Source organism: Elephantulus edwardii, unplaced genomic scaffold (assembly GCF_000299155.1).
Source record: "Elephantulus edwardii isolate Elephantulus edwardi_28Jun2011 unplaced genomic scaffold, EleEdw1.0 scaffold00164, whole genome shotgun sequence".
Classification (NCBI taxonomy): domain Eukaryota; kingdom Metazoa; phylum Chordata; class Mammalia; order Macroscelidea; family Macroscelididae; genus Elephantulus; species Elephantulus edwardii.
In genome coordinates, this window is record NW_006399914.1 from 5,527,635 (window position 1) to 5,550,619 (window position 22,985).

The window sequence follows — 22,985 nt, forward strand, 5'->3', positions numbered from 1 at the left end:
CTGTTCACCTCTCAGATGCATAGCAAGTAATTGAAAAGACCATGACCTGCATCAGACACACCTTAGTCTTCAAACTGATATCATTGCTCTTCAGCAATTTGGAAGCATTCCTGACAGTGGATTTATCCCCTGATCTTCTGACTACTGGGATAAAGGATGTTGATTGTGAATCCAAGTAAAAGGAAATCACTGACAATATAAATCTTTTCCCTATCTATTAAGATGTTGCCTGTTGGTTCAATGGTGAGGATTTCTGTCTCCTTCATGTTGAGATGCAATCCATATTGAAGTCTTTAATATTCTGCAGCAAGGAAAATTCTACTTGTTAAGGATTCCATTGAGAATTTTTGCATTTATATTAATATGGCTTGTTGGTTTATAATTTTGTTTTTATATTTGTGTTCTGTCTCATGTTGGTATTAGGGTTTTACTAACATAACCTATACATGGACCACCAGGAGGTAGTCTTAAGAACAGATAAAGGAAACACTGCATGGTTCAAAATCAGAAAGAGAGTGCATCAGGGATGTATTCTGTCTCCGTACCTTTTCAATCTATATGCAGAACAAATCATTAGGGAAGCTGTGCTTTATGAGGAGGAAGGTGACATCAGGATTGGAGGAAGACTCATAACAACCCATTTTATGCAGGTGACACACCTTGCTTGCTGAAACTAAAGAGGACCTGAAATGCTTACTGCAGAAGACCAAAGACTGAAGGCTTCAGCATGGATTGAAGCTCAACATCAAGAAGACAAAGATTCTCACTACTGGGCCAACTAGAAGTACCATGATAGGTGGAGAAGAAATTGAGTTCACTAACAATTACAGCTTGCTTTGCTCCACAATTATCATTCTTGTCACCAGCAGTCAGGAAATCAAAAGACTAATTGCATTGGAAAAATCTGCTGTCAGGAACCACTCCAGAGTACTGAAATGCAATGATGTCAGTCCTGATCCAGGCCATGGTCTTCTCAATTACTTGTTATGCATCAGAGAGCTGGACAATGACTAAAGATGACAGAAGACAAACTGTTGCCTTTGAGTTGTGGTACTGGAGAAGAGTCTTGAACATACCATGGACTGCCAAGAAAACAAGTAAGTCTCTCTTGAATAGGGTGAAAGTAAGTTTCTTTTTGGAGGCTAGAATTTTGAAGCTCCATCTCACATACTTTGGGCACATGGTCAGGTGGGACTGATCCTTGGAGAAGGACATCATGCTTGGAAGGGTAGAAGGACAGCACCGTAGAGAAAGGCCCTGGATCAGATGGACTGATACAGTAACTGGAGCAATGGGGTTAAGTGTATTGGAATCAGTGAGACTGGCTCAGGACAGGGTAGGGTTCAGAGCTGCTGTACATAGGGTTGCTTTGGGTCACAGGCTACTTGATGGCACATAACAACAACAACAATCATAAAATTACTAGAAGGTGCTCCCTCTCCTACTTTGTGAAAGATATTGGGCAGAAATGGTGCTCCTCTTCTTTGAAAAGTTTGATAGACATCTACAGTGGTACCATCTGTGTTTAGACATTTGTTTTGATGGACTTTTGAATTATAAATTCAATTTCCTTAATAGGGCTATTCAAATTATTTCTTTTCTGTTGGGAGAGTTGTTACAGTTAGTGGTTTTTTTTTTTTGAGGAAGTAGTCCATTTCATCTAAGTTGCAAAATTTACTTGTGTAGACTTGTCCTAAGCCTTTATTATTCTTTGATGTCTACAGGGTCTGTTGTGATATCTCATGTTTCACTGGTAATTTGTGTCTTGTCTTTTATTCTTTTTCAGTATTCTTGGAGGCTTGTACAACAGAATTAAGTAAGAAAACTCATTTAAATTCTATCATGTCCATGGAGTACAAGAACTCAATAAATGTTTTCTTTATGTTAGACAAATTGGGCCTTTCAAAACAGTACTTATATATGGTATATAACAAAATTAAAAATCAACACGGATGGGGAAATGGCATCACACTCCATTTTACTTTTCTCTTTCTTTGTGTTCATTTGACCCAGTTCCAAAAAGTTGTATTTAAATGTATCATCAGTGTTTCTTCCGTAAGGAAATCTTAATCTCTAGCTATCTTCTTTCTTCTTTAGAAATTATTTGACATTTTTAAAATCTTTCTAGGGAATTTCCATCAAAAGTCCATGTAGAAAACAATCCATGTACACATGTTTAACTGACTGTGAAAGAAAATTAATCCAAGAGAAAAGACTGACGTTTTTAAAGGATCAGCAAAGTCAATAACAAATTTGCTTTATCATAAACACTTTAATTTTTTTCCCAAGATAATAAAATTGTTAAATCCCATTTTATAGACTTTCCTTTTAAATTAATTAAAAGCTACCCTGGTAAATTACCCTTCTTTTTATATCTTACCCATCAAGCTCAGCAGTTTCAATATAACAGAGGCCGTGTGGCTCACTACTTGATAGGAGAAGCAAATCAGCCTGTAGCAAGAAGAAGAAAAAAAAATTGTGACCAAAAAAAAATATTTGTGAAGGGAATATTGGTATAACCCTTCCACTACAAAGAAACATGGAGAGTCTTGGTGGTGGTGGTGGTAGTAGACGCTGTTGAGTCAAGAATGGCTCATAGCAACACTGTGAATAATGGATCTGAACCCTGTCCTATCCTGTGCCATCTTCATCATCCCTGACATACTTTAGTCCATTGCTTAAGTCACTGCATCCATCCATTGAGGGTCTTCCACTCTTTCACTGACTCTTTATCTTTCTAAGAATGACGTCCCTTTCTAAGGAATGCCCCCCTTCTATAGATCTGAATTTGAGAGCTGGACAATCAATGACAGAAGAATAGAGATGTCCTTGAGTTACGCTGTTGGAGAAGAGCATTGACTAGCCCTCAGACTGCCTAAAGAACAAAGAGATGTCTTGGAAAAAAGTACAACCAGAGGGCTCCTTGGAGGCAAGGACGGCAAAGCTTCATCTCATATTCATTGGGCAGTTGTTAGGAGGAGCTATTCCTAAGAAAGTGGCAGAGGTAGGAGAGGAATGAGAGGGCTAAAATCTCACCCCACTCCTGTGCTGTGTACCTTTCTGGTTCTGTTGTTTAGCTTAATTCTTGTCTTTTTCAGTATGGAATTAGAATTTTATTTAAATAAATACTAATGAAAATTTAAAAATCAAAACCAAACCCATAGGTGTCAGGTCAAATTCATAGAGTCCCTATAAGTCAGAGTAGGGCAATAAATCTTTTCTCTAGAGTTCCAAGTCTGTAAACCTTTATAGGAGCGCAAACTGACACATCTTTTGCCTGCAGGCAGCCAGTGGGTTTGAACCTTTGGCCTTTTGGTTGCAGCTGAGCACTTTTAACCACTACACTGCCAGAGCATTCTAAAATTGCAAAGTGGCTAAATAATCAACCAATGATAATTTATCAAAGTATTAAAAGCCAAGACCTAACCCCACACAGAGATAATAAGACAATAAATTGAGACAGGTTTTCAGAGGTCAATTTGATCAGACATATAAAAACCCTTGGGGAAATTCATGAATTCCACTTCTCGGAATCTAACCTAAGTATCTATGAGCATTTGTTTTGGTTAATTAATAATATACAAAGACACTCACTGTAGCATTACCTAAACTAACAATCCATTATATCACATAAGTCATGTGTCAGCAGATTTTGGAGGCTGTGCATGGATTGGGAGGAGACGGTCCATCTTTTCCTTCTGAGGTGGATTTGAACTGCCAGAGAATCATAGCCTTTGGGTAATCTGGGCAACTCTATCTAGCATAACTATTATCTATCACACTATAACCAAGATGGGAGAAATCACATAAGCTTATCATCACTCAACTTAGAAAAGAAAAATGCAGAATCCTATTTTATCACTTTGACGACTACTTTTCAAATATAAACCTGTTCTCAATAACTAAAAAACTCCTAAAACTCAAACTCATTGCCATCAAGACATCATCAATCCTCCAGCCGGTTTTCAGGAGCCTATAAACAGTAGCTGGGGAAATTGTCCACCTTCTACTATATTAGAACCACCAGAGGGGTAAAGATCAAAATATTCTTATGCGCTAACTTTAATTCTCGAGTATGATCAATTAAGAACAAGGAGCATACAAGGGGAAGGAGGGAGAAGTGAAGTTGTGAAAGGAAGTTGGCAAATAAGGGGAATAAGGCATTTTTAAAAGGAGAATAATTAAAAGTAAAAACTTAAAACTGAGCAAGAGGCAAAAAAAGAAAACTATGATGTGAGTATGTACAGAAGAAGAATAGAAGATAAAATGAGTTAAACACAGGAGCAAGCATAAATAGAAAACAGTAAAAGCAGAAAAACAGAGCTTGAGTGGTTTGTCGTTTTCAGAGATAAATAGTTCTGTTTTGTAGTCCATTTGAGATCTGGAAATCAAGTACCATGTGTCAGTCTTAGAATAATGGTAATTTTCTATATTGGAAAATAGCTTATGCATCTTAAAACGTTATTTTAAAACAAGGGGGGGGTATTTCACTCTGAAGGGTCTGCGTATCTGAAAAGACTAAATGAAACTTTTACCAATATGTTTTGACATATAAGCCTTATCATTTTCAAGCTATGTCCAGATGTACAATTGGCATTCCAAATCTGTGAAATGCCCCTATCATTGTTTCTCAAAAATACCAGAAAGCCTTGTTCTGAGGGTCACAGAGATTGCGTTTAGAATCAAATCACTAACTTCATTCTCTCAAGCTTTTACATTTCCAACTCAAATTTAGGCAGGAGGAGGGCTTGTGGATGGGTGGGGTATGTGTAGTTTTGTCCAAATTGAGATATAACAGAGCCAGGGGGGAAAAAAGGGCAAAACAAAACCCAACAATTGGCATTCTCCTAAAGGAATAATTGACTTTATGTAGCCAAGGCTCTTCAACAGCTCTGAATGAAAGTCACATAATCTTATTGAGGGAAAAATTACTTTCTGATCTGTCACAGTAAGAAGAGAAAACTCAGTATAAATGAACTTGTCAAAAGCATGCTTCACTCTTGAGCCAAAAATTAAACATCCCTATTTAAAGAGTTTGGGGAATGGAGGGAGGGTAGTCTTTCAGAAAGTCACCATGGTCTTATTTCCCCCATGTAAATTTCAATGGGGAAAGAAAAGCTTAAACACTTGATGCTCTTTGAATGTGTGCCTCTCCTCCTTTAGCATCACAAGAGCATTTTAAACAAAATCCAGAGTTCTTTCACTCTAGACTGAGCCAACGTAACTGTTTACCGTTGAGCACAGCCCTGTAAGTTGTGTTATTGGTAAACAAGAAAGGCACTGACAAGTGGCTCAGAACATGTGACTGAGGCATTACCGCCACCTGGTGGCTAGATTCTCCCGTGAGCAGTGACTTCACTTCTAGATGCTGAAACTGACGGCTGTAAACTTTGTAAGTCTCTAACAGTTCCTGCTGTTTCAATAACCTGAGACTTATACCTCCATCTACCTTCCCTGCCTCCATCAACTTCTTTACTTGCTATCTTTTTCTCAGCTGCCTTCTAAATGTGTCTTCTGATACCTCACTCCTGGTCTCTGCCCTACCCTGTCCTTAATTCATGTCTTCTTTGCCCCACACTGTTGAGTGTTGATGTTTTCTCTTTGTTTTTGCTAAACTGAAGGGAATTTGTGAAGGAGCAGAACTGGCAAAGGCATAGATCCCATTCATGGTTGGCCTACACATCATTGTGTATGAAAAGCACTTCTATTTTGCCAAGATTGTTGTGTTCACTCCAATTTATAGCCACCCTGTAGGACAGAGATACCTCATTGGACATGCTAGGCTGTAAGCTTTCCCAGAGGAGATTGCCAATTGCTGTCTCCTGTGGAGCCCTGAGGTGGTTCCTCTTTGACCTTCAGGTTAGCAGCCAAGCCCTTAACCATTGTGCTACCATCAGTGAAAATGTTGACAAGGAAATGGCAAGACAGCTGCAGTAACTGCCCTACTAGTCTCTTGTCATCTTTTTTATCAGCGGTGCTGAGTGGGAAATGTAGCCCATCATCCATGTGACACTAAGTCTCAGATTAGGGCCCTCAAGATTTGTCTATCCAGTCTCTCTCAGGGGACCTGATTCCTAGCTGATCTAGAAACTTGTATTCAAGTTTTAAGTGTATGTTGTGGATTGAACTGTGACGCCCCCAAAGCATACACATATGCAATACTAGAGCTATGTAATGATCCTCGGCGATCTAATAAACTAAATAGTTGACAAGATTAAGGGGTGGCATGCAATACCCCTTAATCCCATCATGACCCTGATCTAGGATGTGGACTATAGCACCTTTTATCTCAGCCAAGAATGTCCAGGAGTGGAGTGCACCCTCAGGTCCTTTCACTCGGCAGTTCCTCAACATGAAGGAAGTCTAGGATATAGAGGAATCTCAGGAACACCTGACCTGGAGATGCTGAAGGAAACAAGGACCTTCCTCCAGGGCCGACATGGAAGGGCTTCCCTAGAGCTGACCCCCTGAATTTGTACTTCTAGACTGACCACTGCTCCAGCAGAGCTCCTTACACCAACAGCCAACAGTTAGTGAGGGCTTCATACATGTCAAGCAATATCCCAAGAGTTTACATATGCAATATTTTATTTAACCCTCACAGAAATCCTGTAGTATAGGTCCTGTTCTTATCCTCATTAAACAACAGAGGAAAGTGAGGCCCAGGGGCCATTCATTAGCTCTGCTTCAGGCCACAGTTAGTAACTAGGAGTGCAAGGACTCAGATTCAGGCAGACAAATTCACCTCTGAGATATATACTTGAGGAGATGTTAAAATCAGTAAAAACATCTTTTCTGCCAAGATTTTATGGTTTCATAGGGGCAGGATATGACCACATCCTAGGAAACTTAAAAGTTATAGGGATACAAACATAGGAAAGAATGGCCTACACAGCATTGGAAGTTGAGGAATTAGTAGTCCACTGTACATTCTAACTATCAGGAGAGGAAGGCAGGTCCCCTCAGGAAGAAGTGCTACTACAAGAAAAGAAATAAGGGAAATTTTAATTCTCAGAATTCACACATGGCCTAGAAGCTGGTTAACTTCAGCCAGAGTCACTGTCTGAAGACTCCGATTTGTACTCCCTTCTGTTCATTGTTGTGTCCTCCATGTCTTGGTAGAAGAGGCTAGACTATACCAAGAAAGAACCAGTGTTATCCTACCCAGTACGCCCTTCCACCTTCCACAGGCAGCCAAAAGTTGAAGCAGTTGTCTCAAAGAAACCTGAGATTTCAGTCAGAAGAAACACGGAAAGAATCGAACAAATATCTCTTGAGTCCGCTGACCCAAAGATTTTGGTCCTTATAGGTTTACAGGGCATTTGTTAACACTTGTTGCCCCAAAAATAGATTAAGGCAAAGGGACATCAACACCTTCAGACTGTACAACTCTCCCAAAATCAAAACCAAGGCTGTGGAAATGATTGTGACTCAGCAACCCTCTATAGGGTTTCCTAGTCTGTAAACATTTACAAAAGACTGTCTTATCTTTTTCCCTCAAAGCTCTGGCGGATTCAAACTGCCAACTTTTTTATTAACCGCTCGACACACCACAGACTTCACCCACCACACAGGTCTCTTCAGAACACTCTGGCATAATTGTGCCATATTCTTTCCACAGCGTCATGAGTAGGTAATATTGCTCCCACTGTGTAGCTAAGGAGCGTGAGAAGAGTCAGCAATGAGGGAAGAATAGACTCTTCTTAGTCACCCCCCAAAAGAGCTAAATTAACTCATGGCAAGTCTCTGGCCTTCACAATGCTATAAGTGAGAGCTTCATCACAATGAGTTGAAGAAACCAAGGTTCCAAGAGTTTTGATGCCATGTTCAAGGTAGCAGAGCTAGAACTAGAATTCACGACTTCTGATCCCAAAACGATGCTCTTTCTTCTAACTAGCAACAAAATCACTGAATACAGCTACAAATAAATAGAGATAATTTTGTTCTTTTTTTTTTGGCCAGCTTTGTTTTGTTGGTGCTCAAAAACCAAATGGAGCCAGATGGTGCCATAGAAGTGAGGCTAGTGAGACTTCATCTCATATGTTTTGCTTCTTTGAACAGATGATTGGGAGAGGCCAGTGCCTGGAGAAGAACATCATGCTTGGAGAATCAGAGACTCCTGAGAAGAGAGGAAGAACCTCGATGAGACAGGTTGGCTGCATCAGTGGACGCCAGCACAGCAAAGATTGGGAGGAGGGCACAGCACTGAGAGGGTGTCATTCTGTTGTACACAGGGTCATGATCAGTCAGAGCCAACTCAATAGTGCCTGACAGTAACAATAACAGTGAAAGGCTATCAGACTCGAAGCTTGCTGGCCTGTGGGGAAGTTAAATTTGTAAAGTCAGTGTGAACATGACATTTGGATCTCCCTTTATTTTGTTAAGCCAGTTTCACATGTGGAGCTCTTTGTTTTCTGTATCGTCCACAATATTATAATTTCTTTCTCTAGCCCAAAATTAGAAATTCCAAATAGCTTGTGTGGTATGAGTTACTTATGGTAAAATATATTTAATATGGGCAAAAGTCAGAATGACATAGAAAGCATAAAAATAGCTATGTGTCAGATCTCAGGAGAAAGATGAGCAATCTCCTGTGTGATTTACAGCCTCTGGAAAACCACAGAAACAGGAAGCTCTGAATTGGTCCAACTTGACAGCATACCACAACAACACGTGTCAGAGTAAAGGTGATATTTTTCATCCTAGAGCAGGGTTTAGGGCTGTTGTGCATAGGGTCGCTATGAGTCGCAAACAACTCGACGGCACATAACAACAACAATGTACATTTAGACTCAACAAGCACCTGAGTCCCTCCTGATATATACCAATGAAGTCATTGTTTTTATTTCTTACAGTTAAATTGATCTGAGGAGATTATATATACATATATACACATACACACACTGTCATTTCCTCCTGTTAAGGTTCCGAGCCTCACAAACTTCATGAAGGGTCACTGTGAGTAGAATCATCCCAATAGCAGTGAGTTTGCGTTTTGAATTTGGGGCATTCATTCAAATAGACCAATTTGGTTACAAAAATCTTTACCTTCACACTTTACACAACAAATTAGCAATTGCTTGTAAATAAAACATTTACATTGAAGGCAGACATTTTTAGTAGAAAATTAGTGTTTTGTATAATAAAGAAAAAAAACCTTGTTTTTATTATGTCAGAACCAACCCAGAGCTGATTCCTGCAGAGGGTTTTCAGAGGCAGTTAATCACATTTGCCATCCTTCTCCCACAATTTTTCAATATTTTTTTTTTAAAAAGAGAGAGTGACAGACCAGATCTACCCCTATCCAGAACTGGAGTTCAACCCAAATTATTCTTTCTGGCCATTTCCTTTCTTAAAGATGAGACTGTTCTGTCACAGAAAAAAAAATCCTTTGTTTCAAGACAAAAATTTTCACCATAGTAAACAACTAAAATATTAGGATCATTTTGTAAAACAGAGAATTCAATAAAATTCAACAACAAAATTTTTTACACAGCTCTTACGTGATACTAAGTTCAAAATTCTTGAAAACAAGCTGTAACTGGATCAGAGGTTCATTTCTGCCATGAAATTAGAGCCTTAAAACAAAACCCAAAGCCTAGAAGTAGAGGCGTAAAGGAGAAAGTTACGCCTGGTCCCAGCATCTGCTATCTCATGGTTTCAAGAACTCTGGTGTATTTTTCACATAAACAACAGTTTAGGTGACCCTTCTAATGCAAACTACTCTTATCATGATATCTGAATTACACTCTGCATTTTCTCCTGGTTACAAAATAAAATCAGAAGTTTTGTAAATTCAATCCCAAAGTGGTTTAGATTTAAAAAAAAAATGAGGAACAGAGGAGGTTCCACCATACAATATAAAAATATTCACTTAATTGCATCTCAATTAAGTTCCTGTATTTATTATTATTCGAGTCATATATTACTGACAACTCTTCTGTGCCAGATGCTACATGTGGCCTGACCTGGAGGTGGGTAACTTCTGAATGCTGTTGTTAGATGCCGAGGGGCCATCTACTTCTTAAATAGCAGACCTTTGAAAACCCTATGAACCTTAAAGGAATGAGGATAGTTATAGTAGTGCCCAGATTGGAAGTCAGTTGAAATGAGGGTGGAAGGTAGGTCAGCGAAGACCCTCAACCAGGGTGATTGACACGGTGACTGCTGCAATGGGCTCTTGTGTACCAGGAAGTATGAGGATGGCACAGGACAAGACTAGGCTCAGATCATTTGTTCATAGGGTCGCTATGAGTCATACGTGACTCGATGGCACCTAACAGCAACAACAGCTCTAGTGACCCTTAGTATTAACAGAACAAAGCCCTGCCTGGCCCTGTGGCATCTCCACAATCTTAGCTATGCTAACCCAGTGTTGCAGAAACTCTGTGAGTCTCTTTAACCGAATATTTTCCTTTCCTTCATTGATACGCTGATTTTCCAAGCATGCGATCTTTTTCCAAATATTGACCCCTTTTGATAACATGCCCAAAGTATTCAGGACAATGTCTCACCATACTCACTTCAAAATATCGCATTACCATTAATTGACAATCTCAAGGAAATGTGTTTTTTGGCTTAACATTTCCTGATAAACTGTTTTCAACCCAATCTGAAAATCTAAAGTTTTACAATTCTAAAGTTGTAGCTAAAGGTTGCACATCTGAATTGGGTGCATTATTCTCTGGCCATTTGATTTCTAGTATCCGGTTTGAACCTTTAATGCTAGAAGCTCAGACTCAAGGCAACTGCTCTAATGGCACTAGGAGCAATAGATGGAAATGGTTAGAAGTCATGACTCCAGGGTCACATCTCCTGTGTTTCACTTCAGCTGCCCTTATTAGTAAACTATTATACAGTACTATATCTCTGTGACGACAAGAGCAAGGGAACACTGCATGGTTCAAAATTGGGAAGGGCGTACGCCAGGGATGCATCCTATCTCCATACCTTTTCAACCTATATGCAGAACAGATTATCCGGGAGGCTGGGCTCTATGAGGAGAAATGTGGGATCAAGATTGGTGGACGATTTAAAAAAAAAAAAAAGATTGGTGGACGATTTATCAACAATCTGCGTTATGCGGATGACACAACCCTGCTTGCTGAAACTGAGGAGGACCTGAAGCACCTGCTGCAGAGTGTCAAGGGCTGCAGCCTACAATATGGATTGAGGCTCAATGTCAAGAAGACAAAGATTCTCACCACTGGACCAATCGGCAGCATCAGGATGGATGGTGAAGAGATTGAGATTGTACACAGCTTTAGTTTGCTTGGCTCCATAGTCAACAGTCTTGGCATCAGCAGCCAGGAAATTAAAAGGCTCATTGCCATGGGAAAGTCTGCTGTTAGGGACCTCTCCAAAGTACTGAAGAGCAGTGATGTCTCTCTGGAGACTAAGGTGCGTCTGATACAGGCCATAGTCTTCGCAATCACCTGTTATGCATCAGAGAGTTGGACAACGACCAAGGAGGATAGAAGGAGAACTGATGCCTTTGAGCTGTGGTGCTGGAGAAAAGTACTGAGAATACCATGGACTGCTAGGAAAACAAATAGATTTGTCCTGGAGAGGGTTAAACCGGGTGGCTCCTTGGAGGCAAGGATTCTTAGGCTCCATCTAACTTACTTTGGACATGCAGTGAGGAGAGACCGGTCCTTAGAGAGGGACATCATGCTTGGGAGGGTGGAGGGATGGCGCAGGAGAGGAAGGCCCTCTATGAGGTGGATTGATTCAGTGACTGGGATAATTGGGATGGGAGTGTCAGAGACAGTGCAATTGGCACAGGACAGAGCCGAGTTTAGGGCTGTTGTACATAGGGTCGCTATGAGTCACAGGTGACTCGACGGCACATAACAACAACAACAACATATCTCTGTGGTCCTGTATATAAAACAGAAACACTAGTAATATACAATCTATCCTCAAGCTAATAAGAAGATAAATGAAAGTGCTTAGAAAAATTGCCTGGCCTGTAGCATCAACTCCCTACATGACAACTCTGTAGCCAGAATATTCCTTAAAAGGGAGGATAGTAAGAATTGCTCTCACACACTTAAGCACGTTAGTAGGAACGGTCATTTTTGGAGAAAGACATCATGCTTGGTAAAGTAGAGAATCAGCAAAAAAAAAAAAAGAGGTAGGCCTGCAGCAAGATGAATGTCATCTGTGATTCAGCATGGTGGTAGTAGGTATTGGAAACCACGCAAATCAGGGTGGTGTTTACCTTCAAGAAGTTTGCAGTCTAGCTAAGTCATCTTAGACAGGAATATCTGAGTTCAGCTCTGGTAGCATAGTCTATAAGCAGTCGTGCTGCTAACCCAAAGACCCAGATTCTCCAGTATTTCAAATCCACCAGGGACTCTAAGGGAGAAAAATGGACAACTTCCTCCTCTGCAATTTATAATCCCAGAAACCCAATGAGGGGTCAGCTATGAGTCTGTTCCAACTCAGTGGCAATGAGTTTGAGTTTTAGAGACGTCTGCCACTCAGATTATACATGAAGAAACCAAAGCTAGTCAAGTAATTTATTTGCTGTCACTGAATAATCAGGACTGAGACTCAGTTCATGTCCAAATTCCCATCCAATTTCATTACGCTGTATCTGCCTTGATCTTACCCACAGGATATGTTCTTCTAGTAAATGTGGTTGTTGTATGTCACCATCAAGTCTGCTCCAACTCATCCGTGAGATGGATTGACAGAGTGACTGCAACAATGGGTTCAAACATATTAACTTGTAGCAGATACCATCCCCCGATGGGCTGTTGCTAATCTTTAATGAGCTGGAAAACAAGCCGGGCAAGCTCTTTAAATTGAATCAAATAAATTGCGAAAGCCTGGTATCTCTCTTATGCATAAGGGGTCCAAGTCACAGTGCAAATATTAACCTCAAAACTTCTGTTTTCAACTGCATCTCTGCCCATCCTCACCCCTCTGCCCCCAACCCTCACCTCCTTGTACCCCCAATATGTTTTTTCCCAATAAAAAAAAAGGGACAAAAAACCAACTTCTGTTTTGGCTAACAACCTCCACTCCCTAACACTTTTAGGCTATTTCTTGATTCTCCACTATCTTCCAAAGAATTGGGGTTGCCAGAGAAATAAATACCTATCTTCCTATAGTTTCATGTATTTTATGGGTGGACTGTCCACTGATTAGTGTCTTTAGCCTTAAATCCAACTGTGATTCAATAAGAGAGGATTGTTTATGAACGTGAACTCTTAGACGTTGTTTTTTTAAAATAGATCTTGGGACCAGTCTGTGTAGATTGGGGATGATTATCTCAAAATTAATAAAGAATACAATTTGATGCACACATTAAACCTATCACAAATTATTTTCTTATATATATGCTGAGTATGCCATGGACTGCCAAAAGGACAAGCAAATGTGTCTTAGAAAAGGTACAGCCAAGATACCCTTGAGGCAGAGATAGTGACGCTTCGTCTCATGTACTTTGGGCATGTTGTTAGGAGAAACCAGTCCTTGGGAAAGGACATTATGTTTGGAAAAGTGTAGAGTCAACAAAGGAGAAGACCCTCGATGAGACAAATTGACATAATGACTATAATGGTGGGATCAAATATTTCAGAGATAGTCAAGATAAAGCAAGGTCCAGATTCATTGTTAACAAGAACTCTATCAATCTTAGTCAACTCAACAATACTTAACATCAAGGGGTTACTAAATACTTGGCATAAAGACTGCAAGAATTTACTTTTTTCGTCCCTTCCCTGGGTAACGTTGTTTTTGTTGTTGTTGTTGTTGTTATGTGCTGTCGAATCAGAACCAACTCATGGCCAAACCCTCAGCAGGTTTTCAGAAGCAGTAAGTCACGCAGGAGGAGACTGCCCATCCTGCTCCCATGGAGCAACTGGTGGATTCAAATCATGTGCCTTTGGGATTGCAGGGTAGCTTTTTACCATTAGGCCACCAGAGCTCCCTTGGTTGCCCTAAATGTAATCTGAACTATGGTCACTTGTGCTCTAGTGATTAGATTGAGGCTTCGAATGTTATTAAGAAAAATTTAGCACAGGTCATTTGAGGCTATAGATCATAAGGTCTTTGATAGCCTAATAAAAGCTATATTAGCATGTGTTGTTGCTTTACTAACCAAAAAGGCTGTACATCTCTGGTAGTTCAAATCCACCAGTGGCTTTCCAAGAGAAAGATGAGCAGTCCCCTACATTAAGATCAACAGCCTTCAAAATCGATGGAGGGTCATTATGATTCAGAATCTGAATAGCAGTGAGTTGAATTTTAAATTGTAAGACCTCATTTATTAGATTTCATTAACTCAACAATCAATAAACATCTTTGATTTTGATTATTCAGGAAGAAGTATAAATGCTTTCTTTTCTAGGTTAGCTTATCTCTGGAATCCTAGGTGGTATAAATAGTTAAGTGCTTGACTATTGACTAAATGATTACTGACTGATCCGTGATTAGCTATTTGAACTTACCCAAGGGAACCTTGGGGGATGGGAGGGGGGGGTGGAAGGTCTGTGGATCTGCCATCGAAACACAGATTTTAAAACTCTATTGACGCCAGATGCTCTGCTGGAGAAGGAGGGACAATCTCCTCCTGTACCAGTCAGATCTGATTTAATGGTACACACACAATAAATAATAAAAAAGGTTTTAAAAAAAAACACCAAACTCTATAGAGCTGATGGAAAGAGATAGCCAATCTCATTGCGTGTCACTCATTGCCTCTGAAAACAGACTGCAGGGTCAGCTATGAGTCAGGTCCCACTCAATGGTACACAATAGCAACAACAACAACACAGAACCTGCAGCTCAGCTCTGCAATACATGCCAGATCGGTTTGATGGCAACTAATATCAACGTACTGTATGAAGAGTTGGGCTTCTAGCCAAAACTTGGAGGATCAAATACACCCTCTGCTGGTGAGAAAGATGAACCAGTCAGCTCCCATTAAGATCCCATTAAGTCAGCTCAGAAACCCTGTGAAAGATCACCCGTGTCTGAATGGACTCTACAGCACATGAGGGTTTGGAGTTTACTAGAAGGATCCCTGGTGACTCAGAGGACTGAGTGATGGTATTCTTAACCAAAAAGTTGGCAATTTTATTCCACCAGTCACTCCTTCCTCAAAAGAAAGCAGAGATAGCCTTCTTTCATAAAGATTTACAACTTGAAAACCCTCTGGGCTATTCTATGCTATCCTACAAGGTTGATATGAGTTGGAATTGACTCAATGGCAGTGGGTTGGGGTTGGCTTGGTAGTTACTAGGGGGGTACTTCTACTTAAATATTTTGTAAATTGACTGTTCATCATTTTCTTGATAATTAGTATTCAAAATATGTGAAAATAAACTGTTTTAGGAATTCATGAGAATTTTAAAAACATTTCTTTATATAAAACAATTGACACCCTGAAGAATAAATTAAAGCCATGAGTTGCATTACTTAAGGATACTTTGGGCAGAATTTTAAATGATCCAAGGAGCATTGAAAGAAGATGGAAGGAGTATACAGAGTCACTGTATCAAAAGCAATTAGCTAATACAGAAGAATTTCATGAAACAATATATGAGCAAGAGCCTGTGGTGATGAAGAAATAAATTCAAGCTGCTCTGAAAGAACTGGCAAAAAATAAGGCTCCAGAAATTGATGAAATACCAACTTACATATTGCAACAAACAGGCAGTGCCCTTGATGCGCTCACTAAGTTGTGCCAAGAAATCTAGAGGACAACCACCTGGCCAACTGACTGGAAGGGATCTATATTTGTTCCTATTCCAAAGAAACGTGATTCCAACAGAGTGTGGAAATTATCAAATATCATTAATATCACATGCAAGCAAGATTCTGCTGAAGATTATCCAAAACGACTGGAGCAGTACATCAACAGAGAACTGCCAGATGTGCAGGCTGGGTTTAGAAGAGGTACTAGAGATATTATAGCTAATTTAGATGGATCTTGGCTGAAAGCAGAGAGTACCAGAGTGATGTCTATCTGTGTTTCATTGACTATGCAAAGGCATTTGTGTAGATCACAACAAACTGTGGGTGACTCTGAGAAGAATGGAAATCTCAGAATACTTGATTCTGCTTATGCGAAACTTCTACTTAGATCAGAAGGCAGTCATCAGAATAGAGCAAGGAGACACTGCAGTGTTCAAAATCAGGAAGGGTATACACCAGTGATGTATTCTGTCTCCATACCTTTTCAATCTATATACAGAACAGATCATCTGGGAGGCTGGGCTTTTGAGGAGGAATGTGGCATCAGGATTAGATGAAGATTCATCAACAATCTGTGTTATGCAGATGAAACAACCCTGCTTGCTGAAACTGAGGAGGACCTGAAGTGCTTGCTGCAAAAAGTCAAGGACTGGAGCCTTCTGTGTGGATGGAGGCTCAATATCAAGAAAACAAAGATTCTCACCACTGGGCCGATTGGCAACATCATAATAGATGATGAAGAGATTGAGAATGTTTTCGTTTAGACTGCTTTAGTTTGCTTGGCTCCACAGTCAAGTCTTAGTACCAGCAGTCAAGAAATCAAGAGGTGAACAATAAAAAAAGAAAGAAAGAAAGAAAGAAATCAAGAGGTGAATTGTATTGGGAAAGTCTGCTGTCAGGTACCTCTCCAGAGTACTGAAAAGAAACAAAATCAGTCTGGAGACTAAGATGCACCTGATCCATGCCATAGTCTTTGCAATTGCTTGCTATGTATCAGAGACCTGGACAATGACTAGAAATGATAGAGAATTGATGCTCAAAGCTGTTGTGCTGGATAAGAGTGTTGAATGAACCACAGCCAGCCAAGAGAACAAATAGGTTCATCCTAGGGAGGGTGAGACCAGGCTTCTCCTTGGAGGCAAGAATTCTGAGGCTTTGTCTGACATATTTTGGACATGTTGCAAGGAGAGACCAGTCCTTGGAGAGGGACATCATACTTGGGAGGATGGACAGCTGGAGAAAGAGGGGAGACCATCGATGACATGGATTGATACAGTGACTGGGCTAATGAAGGTAGGTGTGTCAGAAACAGTAAAGTTGGCACAGGATAGAGCAGGTTTCAGGGCTGTTGTACATAGGGTTGTTATGAGTCACAAGCAACTCTATGGCACCTAACAACAACAACATCTATTCATTTAAAAGGTACAAAAAAAACATTATTAGGTGGTAATCTCTCAGCTTTATCTGGGTTACCATGTTCTCGAAAGTAATAAATAAATATCCCTCCTGAAACATTTTATAATTGAGACTTTTGTGTGAATAGCTACTGATCTTCCCTCCTTTCTACTCTATGTAAGAATTGCTTTACTAAGTTTGCAAGTGTAAACATATTAGTACCTACTGGTACTTATAGAAAGCTTTGGTGGCTTCAGGGTAAGGAATTATGCTGCCAGTGCAAAAGTACACAGTTCTAATCCACCGGCTGCTCCACAGGAGAAAGATGGGCAATCTTCTCCCATGTGACTCACCGCCTCTGTAAACTCACAGGAGTCAGCTATGGGTTAGTTCCAACTTGGTGTAACACAACAACAACATTTGATATCCACAGTATTTACTTATGGGACTATTTTTTCTAATATAAAATATTTATTTTATACTGGCATACTTACAAAGTTCATACACATTGTTTTTCACACTGGATCTTTCCCATTTCCCTAACCCATCCCTCCCTCTACCTATCAAAATGTGTGACCTTATGATTATCCCCAAATCCATCCTCACTTTTCTGCTCCCCTGCTTCCCCCTCCCTTAGATCCTCATACACATTTTACTAGTTATCTATGTCTACAATAATGGTCTTAAATGGTATTTGTCCTTATGGGACTGAGTTAGTTCACTTAGCATAATGTTCTCCAGTACAGGACTATTTTTAACTGAGATAAATTCCTTTATCAATATTAAATACTCACAGCAACAAATTGATTATTTTCTAATTTAATGATGTCTCCCACTTTGACATTCATCCATTTTTCACTCTGCAGCCTAAGAACAAAGACAAAATTACTTTTTTCAAGAGCAAAGAATAATCAAAGAAATCCTTTAATAATTCAGCATCAGACAACAAAGGAAGCACATAGCCGTTTCCTAGAATGTTAAATTCAAAAGGAGTCTTTTATAACAAGGTCCTTCCTCTACTTGCATGATGTGAGGGGGAAAAGGCCCGGAGAGGTTAGGCTATTTGTCATAGGATTCTCAGTGCATTAGTGGTAAATTCAAGATGTCAAACTATTGGCTGAGTGCTTGTCCTACCCCTCTATTATCTTAGCTTCATGTAACAGCTATTGACTCCTGCTTGCACTCCCTGGGGGAAAAAACATTTTTTAATAAATAAGAGAGAATCAGTCACTGGTGGTGGTGATGGGAAAGCTGTCAAGTATGAGTCATAGTGACCCTATGAACAATAGATCTGAATCCTGTTCTATCCTATGCCATCCTCACACTTCTTGACACACAGGAACCTTTTGTGGCAGTCACTGTGTCAGTCCACCTGGCTGAAGATCTTCCTCTTCTTTGCCGGCCCTCCACCCTTACAAGCATCATGTCCCTCTCCAATGCATAGTGCTTCCTAGCAACATGCCCAAAGTATGTGAGACAAGTCTCATTACTCTTGCCTCCAAAATGTATGCCAAATGCACCCTCTCCAAGACATGTCTGTTTGTTCACTGGGTCGTCCATGGGAAGTTCAGTGCTCTTCTCCAACACCAAGCTCAAAGGCATCAATTCTGCTTCTATCATCCCTATTCATTCTCCAACTCTCAGATGCATAGCAAAAGTGACAATGGCCTAAATTAGACCCACCTTAGTCCTCAAACTAACATCATTATTCCTCAATAATTTGGAGAGGTACCTAAATGCAGACTTTCCCAGTACAATACATTTCCTGATTTCCTGACTGCTGGTAGGTACCAAGGGTGTTGATTGTGGATCCAAGTAAGATGAAGTTGTTGACAATTTCAATCTTGTATTCATTCATCATGATGTTGCCTAAGAATCTTTGTTTTCTTGACATTGAGATGCATTAACCTAATTATAAAAATATCTGTGTCATTGCTTCAAAAGTATGTTACAATGGAGACAAGAAGGAAAGGAGAATAGCATGTGGCAAAAGAAAACACTCCAAGACAATCATTAAAATGCAAGTGAGGAAAAGGATACAAAGTGTGGGAAGGAAAGCAATGGCAAAGGGTGATAATAGAGAAGCCTTAGAAGATGGAATGAGAAAGATTACCCACTCCACCAACAACAGCACTGGAGCTGAGTGACAGGCAAGCTTCATGGCATTCTAATTGGTTAAGACCAACAGCTCAGAATAGAGAACGTTGTAGTCAAGGTGCTGCATTGTGTTCTTTGAAACTCACGTGTATCATGAAGCCCTAAGTGCACAATTCACCAAGTTCAAAGCAAAAACGCTTCATAGCTTCATCATGAGAAGCTGTTCTGTTCAGTTGGTCAGGTTCCTGGTGACAACTTAAACTGGGCTGCCCAAAGCCAGGCACACTCCCTGACAACAGTGAACCTGGGCAGTGCACCATGAAGCTGCTCCTCACTCTTGAAAAGCCGCAAGGCATAAACCAGCCTTATTTTCCTAGGTAGATGCCTTACTCACACTTCTTTCTCACATACATCCTTTTAGAAACTCAAGATAGGATGAGGATGACAGGTTCCCACAATTTAAGATGAACAGATTAATTTTATTATACACTTTAAAGACAAACAAACAAAAAGCCCTAATATACTGGTTTCATAGGCTAGAAAAGAACTTGCAAGCAAGATTCTGCTGAAGATTATCCAAAAATGACTGGAACAACCCATCAACAAAGAACTGCCAGAAGTATAGGCTAGATTTAGAAGGGGTTGCAGTACTAGGAATATTGCAGCTAATGTTAGATGGATCTTGGCTGAAAGCAGGGAGTACCAGAGAAATGTCTGTGTTTCATTGACTATGCAAAGGCATTTGACTGTGGGATCACAACAAACTGTGGCTGACTCTGAGAAGAATGGGAATCGCGGAACACTTTATTGTACTTATGCAAAACCTCTACTTGGACCAGGAGGCAGTCATTAGAACAGAGCAAGGGAGACACTGCATGATTCAAAATTGGGAAGGGTATACACCCAGAATGTGTCCTATCTCCATACCTTTTCAATCTATATGCAGAACAGATTATCCGGGAGGCTGGACTCTATAAGAAGAAATGTAGCATCAGAAGTGGAGGAAGACTCATCAACAATCTGTGTTATGCAGATGACACAACTCTGCGTGCTGAAACTGAGGAGGACCTGAAGCACTTGCTGAAGAAGGTCAGGGACTGCAGCCTTCTGTATGGATTGAGGCTCAATCTCAAGTAAAAAAAAAAGATTCTCACCGCCAGGCTGATTGACAACATCATGATGGATGGTGAAGAGATTATTGACAGCTTCAGTTTGCTTGTCTCTACAAACAACACTCTTTGCACCAGCAGCCAGAAAATTAAAAGATGTTATTGCAATGGAAAATTCTGCTGTTAGAGAACTCTCTAAAGTACTGAAGAGCAATGGTGTCAGTCTGGAGAATAAGGTGTGCCTGGTAGAGGCCATGGTCTTTGCAATTACTTACTATGCATCTGAGAGCTGGACAATGACTAGGAATAATAGAAGGAGAATTGATGTCTTTAAGCTGTGATGTTGGAGAAGAGTACTGAATATACCATGGACTGCTAAGAGAGCAAACAGGTTTGTCCTACAGAGGGTGAAGCCAGGATGTTCCTTGGAGGCAAGGATTCTGAAGCTTCATCCTTGTAGAGGGACATCAAGTTTGGGAGGTTGGAGGGACAGCACAGGAGAGAAAGACCCTAAAAATGAGATGGATTGATACAGTGACTGGGGTAATCAGGATGGGTCTATCAGAGACAGAATGATTGGCACAGGATAGAGTAGGGTTTAGGGCTGTTGTACATAAGGTCACTATAAGTCGCAGGCAACTCAACAGCACATAACAACAATAACCAAAAAAGGTCAAACACACTGCCATCAAATTAAATCTGATTTTAACTCTGAATCAGCAACCCTAACAGCCAGAATAGAACTATGGAGCTGCCTCACAAGGTCTCTAGGACTGTACTCTTAGGGAAGAAACTGGTACATCCTTTTGCCACAATACAACTACTGGTGGGCTTGAACCACCCATCTTTTGATTAGCTCAAGCACTTTGCCCACTGCACCACTACGGTCCTTATACAATTGTGAAATATGCCTCACACTATCAGCTCTACAGGGTCGTTTGGCTTCCACTCTCGAAAAATTTCTTCTTTAATATGGATCCAAGTACACGTTGTTCTGGAAAGGTTTCAGTTGTAGCATTTTCATCTCTAGCCAGAATTCAATCCTTTTTCCAGTGCCATAGTTTTTCGGCACTTTATCTAGTTTGACAATGGCAGGAGAATCAAAGCAGCCTTCTAAACTTCTTTTTTTTTAACAGGTATAGATGTTATGCTAGTTTGTTCTCCTTTAGAGCATTGGACATATCTTAGGGGATAGTATCTCAGATGAAAGTCATTATGAGCTGACCAAGATGGAAATCCTATCTTTCTTCACGGTGATTGAACTGCTAGTGAACTGCCCTGAAGTGCTATTGAATGTGTATCTACATTAGGAAAAGAGTCAAAGCGATGTATGTTCCAATTCCAAACAATTATGCCACCTACTGTAACATTATATGCTCTAGGATGAACTATTTGTACTCTAACAGAAAATCAATGAAAATAGAAAGGGATCTGTTCAACACTTAAAAATGCATACTTTAGAATCAATTTTGTATCAGATAAGTAGCAACAGTCACTGTGGATAGCAAATGATAACTTGAGTTCTCTCACTTAAATTTCATTTCATTTGCTTTTTTCCAACCTCAGTATAAAATTTTGCCTATAAAATGGAATCAATTAAAAAGATGTTTTTAAAGTGAGATTTGTGGGGATTACATGGAATTGACTGCTATGTTTGTGAGGAAGGGGGAACCTCAGAAAACAAACTAAAACAAAGTTTGTTTTTTAAAAACATCTTCAAATTTCCAGGACATACAAAAAATCTCTGATATGCATAATCCAATATGGGAAACATTAAACCCCATAGATAGTAGAGAAGGGAAAAATCTCTTATGTCAGATTCTCAAGCAAGAGGGATAACCTATATTTCTATCTGTATTATAACCTTACTTTTAACTTAGCAAATATTTCTAAAATTGGACAAATACTCCAAGTAAGTCATATGTCCAACTCTTGCTAAGAACTGGCCATCAATCTGCTAATGTCATCTGAAAAGCAAAGAAAGCAGACAATATCTTTAACCCCATGCATGAACCTCACCTCGTCTCCCTTTATCTCAACTCAGCCTTCTTTCAGGAAGCTCTGGCAGCTTACTGACAACGAGTTGTGATAACCATCCAAAGGCAAGAAGCTCAAATCCACCAGCTGCTCCTCAGGACAAAGTCAGGCAGTTTCTTCCCATGTGATTTACTGCCTCTGAAATCCCCCTGGAGGGTCAGCTATGAGTTGTCTGTGACTTGATGGAAAGTGACTACTACATGCTTCTTTGTCTTTTTTTTCCCCTCTTGCCATCGGTTTGCCCTCTGCCAATAGCATCTGCTCAGTTCCTACTACTATCTCCAACCTCCTCTTCCCACAAGGTCCCTTTGTTACTCCAAACATCTTCTAAAACCTGCTCTACCCTTGCTCATCTCCCTCCTCCACTAATCTCAATGCACAGCTCATTCAAAAAAAAGCACATATTTGAATAATTTGACACCCTAAAACTTTTCAGGATATATGTATACACATTCCATGGGCCACATTATCACCTCTGTGGAGCGTAGGCTCTAAAGAACCTTTACCTGGCAGGTAACAAATTCTTACCAGCTGGAAGCCAAGTATGATTGGAAAGGCATGCAACTACCCAAAAGTAGTTTGCAATCTGGGAAGGAATTAGCTTGGCTATTCCGGGAATAGCTACTATCAAACTGT

At 40.1% G+C, this 22,985-nt stretch overlaps 1 protein-coding gene across 1 annotated transcript in view; it reads right to left on the reverse strand.

Moving 5' to 3' along the window:
• Positions 1 to 22,985, reverse strand: part of ATP8B4 (ATPase, class I, type 8B, member 4) — a 229,142-nt gene that overhangs the window by 154,995 nt on the left and 51,162 nt on the right. Inside the window, exons 5-6 of the mRNA XM_006895328.1 lie at positions 17,901 to 17,973; positions 2,381 to 2,451 (exon numbers count right to left, since the gene is read on the reverse strand). Coding sequence (XP_006895390.1) covers positions 2,381 to 2,451; positions 17,901 to 17,973 — 144 coding nt within the window. The remainder of the gene's footprint in view (positions 1 to 2,380; positions 2,452 to 17,900; positions 17,974 to 22,985) is intronic.